The following is a 6,000-nucleotide window of genomic DNA, read 5'->3' on the forward strand; positions in this document are numbered from 1 at the left end:
TGACCTCAGGTGATCCGCCCGCCTTGGCCTCCCAAAGTGCTGGGATTACAGGCATGAGCCACCGTACCCAGCCCACATGGGGCTATTGTCACATCCATTAATTTACAACTTAAATTAAGTTTTGCACAAGCCACATTACAGGTGCTCAGCAGCCATGTGTGGTAAGTGCCACTACGTGGGACAGCAAAGGCAGAGAACATGTCCGTTACTACAGACAGGTCTGCTGGGCAGGACAGCTGACTAAGGGGACTGAGAGTTGTTCCCATCATGGTGAAGTGTCCACCTTCAGCTGTTGAATTTCTGCCCAAACAAGCAGTTGCTGCCCCTCTGAGCAGCTCCCTGGGGGAAGCCCTGGCTCCTGATGCCATCTGGCTGGCCCCTGGTCCCAAGGGCGCTACCTGCTATTGCAGGTAGGTGGGGTTCTCCAGCAGGGTAAGCAGGGGCTCTGCCTAAACGTGAGCTTCTCCTGCTCTGCTGCACACACAAACCACCAGGGATACTGTCAGGTGCAGACTCTGGCGGGCCCAGTGGAGTCCGAGAGTCTGTATTTCTAGCATGCTCCTAGGGGACGCCACTGCTGACATCCGGGGACCACACTTTGAGAAGCCAAGGTTCTTGCTGCTCCCCCCTTCACCCCCATGGTTCTGACTTGGTTGGTCTGGGACATGCCCTGGGCACTGGCATTTCTCAAGCTCCCAGGAGACTCAAGGGTACACCCAAGCTGAGGATTCCCTCCAGCTTTAAGGCTCTACCTCTCTCTCTGCCCTGGTTTCTAGGCCCTGGATCACAAGGTCCGTACCCTGACCGGGGACCTCTCGCTCCGTGAAGACTCCATCGCCAAGCTCCAGAAGGAGAAGAGGGCCCTGGAGGAGCTGTACCAGGTAGGTTTCCCTTGCGTCTTCCCTCGGCCCAGCAGCTGGAGCTTGGCACCGTGTGCTTTCCATCGGAGATTGGAGCCCCGAGTTCAAATCCTGGCCCTGCTGCCCCCTCAGCTTGGAGCCTTAGGAAAGTTAAGGAATTCTTCGTATATCTCGGTTTCCTCAAGAGTGACATGAATGTGGCCCCCTCTTACTGCCTTCCTTCCAAGTTTGTTATAAGTGGGGTGACAATATAATTTGTCTTCTAAACTAGGACAGTTTTGAGAGCAAGAGGGGGAGCTATGAACAATTATGAATCAACTAGGCATGGCAGCTTAAATCTTTAATCCCAGCACTTTGGGAGGCTGAGGCAGGAGGATCCCCTCAGTTTAGGAGTTTGAGACCAGCCCGGGCAACATGGCAAAACTCCCATCTCTACAAAAAATTACAAAAATTAGCCAGGTCTGGTGGCATCCACCTGTAGTCCCAGCTATTCAGGAGGCTGAGGCAGGAGGATAACTTGAGCCCAGGAGTTGCAGGTTGCAGTGAACCAAGATTACGCCATTGCACTCCAGCCTGGGTGACAGCAAGACTCTGTCTCAAAACAAACAACAAAACAATTATGAGTTAGGTTGGACCCATGCACACTGGAGAAAGTATGCTCACCAGAGTGGTAGGGATGGAGTGGGGTGTATGGAAGTGCCCCGTGAGCTCAAAAGCCCCAGCAAAGCCTAAGACACTGTGGCAACAACAGGTCATGAGCTCTTGAGGCCATGGGGAGACCCATCGACTTTCCCAGGGCCACTGTTACAGGCTCAGGTTCCTGAATGCAGAGCCGGCTCTGACCGGCCACCAGTGCTGACCTCCAGAGAAACAGGGGCAAAGAGCCAGACAGTGGACCCCTCGTCCCTGTGTTTGCTGACACTGTGAATCCACATGTCCCCTGAGTGCCTCTCCCTGCTGCCTCAGGTACTGCCGCCCTTGCCCTGTGATTTTCAAGCATATCAGACCCAGAGCCTCCTTTCATAACAAACACAGTCGATGAGTGTTATTCACACTGGTTATGTTTTTGTTGTTCTGAGACTGAGGCTCGTTCTGCCACCCAGGCTGGAGTTCAATGGTGTGGTCTCGGCTCACTGCAACCTCCGCCTCCCAGGTTCAAGTGATTCTCCTGCCTCAGCCTCCCTAGTAGCTGGGATTACAGGCACGTGCCACCATGCCCAGCTAATTTTTTGTAATTTTAGTAGAGACGGGGTTTCACCATATTGGCCAGGCTGGTCTCGAACTCCTGACCTCAAGTGATCCTCCCACCTGAGCCTCCCAAAGTGCTGGGATTACAGGCGTGAGCCACCATGCCCGGCCTCACAGCGGTTATGTTCTGTAAAGTTGCCATAAACACTGAATTAACCAATAATAATTCAATACTGAATTAGCAAATATGAACTACTGCTCCTGGGGAAAATACAGGGTTAGACTCTTACAAGCCTCTGGTCATAACTTTTTTTTTTTCTTTTTTTTTTTGAGACAGGGTCTCACTCTGTCACCAAGGCTGGAGTACAGTGGTTCGATCAAGGCTCACTGTAGCCTTGACTTCCCAGGCTCAGGCGATCCTCCCACCTCAGCCTCCTGAGTAACTGGGATTATAGGCACGTACCACTGCATCCTGCAAATTTTTGTTTCTTCGTTTTTGAGACGGAACCTCACACTGTCACCCGAGCTGGAGTGCAGTGGTGCCATTTTGGCTCATTGCAACCTCGGCCTCCTAGGTTCAAGCGATTCTCCTGCCTCAGCCTCCTGAGTAGCTGGGATTACAGGTGCATGCCACAATGCCTGGATAATTTTTTTGTATTTTTAGTAGAGACGGGCTTTCACTGTGTTGGCCAAGCTGGTCTCAAACTCCTGACCTCATGATCCACCTGCCTCAGTCTCCCAAAGTGCTGGGATTATAGGTGTGAGCCACCACGCCCAGCCAATTTTTGTATTTCATGTAGGGTTTCATCATGTTGCCCAGGCTGGTCTTGAATTCCTGGGCTCAAGTGATCCTCCTGCCTCGGCCTCCCAAAGTGCTGGGATTGCAGGCGTGAGCCACCGCCTGCCCCACCAACATTTTCATCAAACAATCAATACATAATTCATGCAACTATGGTCAATACATTACTTGGTTATGTATGTCTTATTTAAATTGTTTTCATTCATTCACACTGAACTTAGGGCCAGCAGCACTATACCTTGTGTCTGAACGAAGCTTCTCTCGCACACATCACAGCCCTCTTGCACTTAGGGATACTCAACAGCCGTTCAGCACTGTGCTTGGGGGTCATTTTAAGCAGCAAAACCCCCCATAAAAAAAAAGTTAAAAAAGACATGGCATTAAATAGAGCATAAAAATGACATTTGTTTACAGTATGAGGCTGAAACAAAAAGGCAGAGTGTCACTTTATTCAACCTCAGCAGAGAGTGTACGCATCAAAGTTTCTCCCCACCCCACATGCATGTTTGCAAATAACCATGAGAAAGTGTTGCGAGTATTGATTTTGGATTACAAATATGTTTTGGGGAGTAGGTAAATGGACAAATAGAGAATCTACAAATAGGTCGGGCACTGTGGCCCATGCCTGTAATCTCGGCACTTTGGGAAGCTGAGGCGGGCAGATCACCTGAGGTCAGGAGTTTGAGACCAGCCTGGCCAACATGGTGAAACCCTGTCTCTACTAAAAATACAAAAATTAGCCAGGTGTGGTGCCACGCACCTGTAGTCCCAGCTACTCAGGAGGCTGAGGTATGAGAATTGCTTGAACCCAGGAGGCAGAGGTTGCAGTGGGCCACGGCACTGCACTCCAGCCTGGGCAACAGAGCGAGACCCTGTCTCAAAATAAATAAATAAATAAATAAAAATAAAATAAAATGTAGTGCAGGCCAGCGCAGGCCGTGGATCATCCCTGTAATCTTAGCATGAGGATTACAGGAGGATCACTGAGCCAGGAGGATCACTTGAGCCTAGGAGTTTGAGACCAACCTGGGAAACATAGCAAGACCTTGTCTCTACAAAAAATTTAAAAATTAGCCAGGTGTGCTGGCGTGCGCCTCTAGTCCCAGCTACTTGGGAGGCTGAGGCAGAAGGATTGCTTGAGCCCAGGAGTTCAAGACCAGCCTGGGCAACACAGCAAGACCCTGTTTCTACAAAAACTAGGAAAAAAATTAGCCGGGAGGCTGAGGCAAGAGGGTTGCTTGAGCCCAAGAGGTGGAGGCTGCAGTTAGCTATGATCGTACCACTGTACTCCAGTCTGAGTGACGGAGCGAGATCCTATCTCAAAAAAACAAAAATTGTAGTGCATATTAAATGAAAAAGAACATTGAGTCACATGTAAAAGGGTGCTAGGCTCTAGGTTTAGAAGAGTAGAAATGGTTGTTTTACTCACGTGAGTGCCTGGGTGGGACATCAGGAATGTGTTCTACAGAACTCTTCTTCATGGTACCAGATGGTCCAGAGCAAAATGGGATGTCCAGCATCGCTGGAGTCATCCACTAAATGTCAGAGGGGCCTCCAATCACTGTGACAACCAGAAGCACCCCACCTATTTCCCATATGCCCCCTGGGGAACCAGAGATAGGGTCCCACTGTTGCTCAGGCTGAAATGCAGTGGTGCCATCATAGCTCACTGCAGCCCCAACCTGCTGGGCTCGTGATCGTCCTGCCTCAGTCACCTGAGTAGCTGGCACTACAGATGTGTGCCACTACACCTGGCTAATTTTTGTATTTTTTGTAGAGACAGGGTCTGACTCTGTCACCCAGGCTGGAGTGCAGTAGTGTGATCATAGCTCACTTCAGCCTCAACTTTCCTGGTTCAAGCAATTGACCTCCCTGATGGGTGACTCTGGTCCATCTGCTCGGGCCTCACCCACGCCCAGGAGCAGGTGTGCAGTACCTACTCGCCAAAGTCAACTGAACTCCCCAAAGCCTGGGAGCTGCACAGCTCAGAAGTGATGACTGAGGATCAGGACTGTTGAGCTGCTCCCACTGGGCCTCATGGCACTCTCGTGTGTATCTGTCCTTCTAGAAAACCCTGGATGACCTACAGGCTGAGGAGGACAAGGTGAACCACCTGACCAAGAATAACAGCAAGCTGAGCACGCAGATCCACGAGGTAATACCCATTGCCATGGCTGCCTTTACAACTCCAAGGCCAGATCCCTCTGGGGCCACGGGGTCTGAAGATAAGTTTTGAGAACTGGACCAACACATCCCCCAGGGCGTGAGGGCCCTTCTGATGCCAAAGCTAAAGGATCGGACCCAGTCTGGTTCCTTCTTGCCTTCTGACCTCAGACTCTCCTCGTCTGCCTTCTCTTGCTGTTCTTGTCTCCATAGCTGGAGGATAACTGGGAGCAGGAAAAGAAAATCCGGGCAGAGGTGGAAAAGGCTCGTCGGAAAGCTGAGGGTGACCTGAAGATGACCATCGACAACCTCAATGAGATGGAGCGTTCCAAGCTGGATCTCGAGGAGGTGGTGAAAAAGTATGTCTTGTCGTCGTTCGTTCTGTCCGTCACAATTGTAGCAATAGCTGGAGTTGCCTGGAGGGTACCAGGAGCCAGTCACTGTATGGAGGGCCTCACATACATTCATGCATGTCCCAAGCACCTGCCAGGCATGGAAGATATGCAGAGAGGTAGGGGCTGCCCTGTCCACAGGGAACGCCCAACGTCACACAATACCTGTTGGGCACTGGGGAGGAGGCGAGCACCACCATCCCAGGGAACACTGAGGACTCAGCAAGGCAGGGAGGCATCATAAAAGCCTGTGACCAGGTCAGGTACGGTGGCTCATGCCTGTAATCCCAGCACTTTGGGAGGCCAAGGCGGGAGGATGGCTTTGAGGCCAGGAGCTCAAGACCAGCCTGGGCAATGTAGCAAGACCCTGTCTCTACAAAAAATACAAAAATTAACTGGGCATAATTGAGCTAGCCTGTGGCCCCAGCTACCAGAGAGGCTGAGGTAGGAGGATCACATAAGCCCAGGAGGTCAAGACTGCAGTGAGCCATGATCATACCACTGCACTGCATTCTGGGTGACAGAGCAACACCTTGTCTCAAAAAAAAAAAAGTGTCAGCCGGGCGCGGTGGCTCAAGCCTGTAATCCCAGCACTTTG

General features: G+C 51.2%; 1 protein-coding gene across 1 annotated transcript in view; it reads left to right on the forward strand.

Annotated features, from left to right (window-relative positions):
* LOC105513114 (myosin-4-like) overlaps nt 1-6,000 on the forward strand; it is a 70,635-nt gene that overhangs the window by 42,553 nt on the left and 22,082 nt on the right. The window contains exons 23-26 of the mRNA XM_011943949.1: nt 777-881; nt 4,916-5,002; nt 5,224-5,433; nt 5,544-5,660. Of these exons, the coding sequence (XP_011799339.1) occupies nt 777-881; nt 4,916-5,002; nt 5,224-5,433; nt 5,544-5,660 (519 nt within the window). The remainder of the gene's footprint in view (nt 1-776; nt 882-4,915; nt 5,003-5,223; nt 5,434-5,543; nt 5,661-6,000) is intronic.

The sequence above is a fragment of the Colobus angolensis genome, unplaced genomic scaffold (genome assembly GCF_000951035.1).
Source record: "Colobus angolensis palliatus isolate OR3802 unplaced genomic scaffold, Cang.pa_1.0 Scaffold222, whole genome shotgun sequence".
Classification (NCBI taxonomy): domain Eukaryota; kingdom Metazoa; phylum Chordata; class Mammalia; order Primates; family Cercopithecidae; genus Colobus; species Colobus angolensis.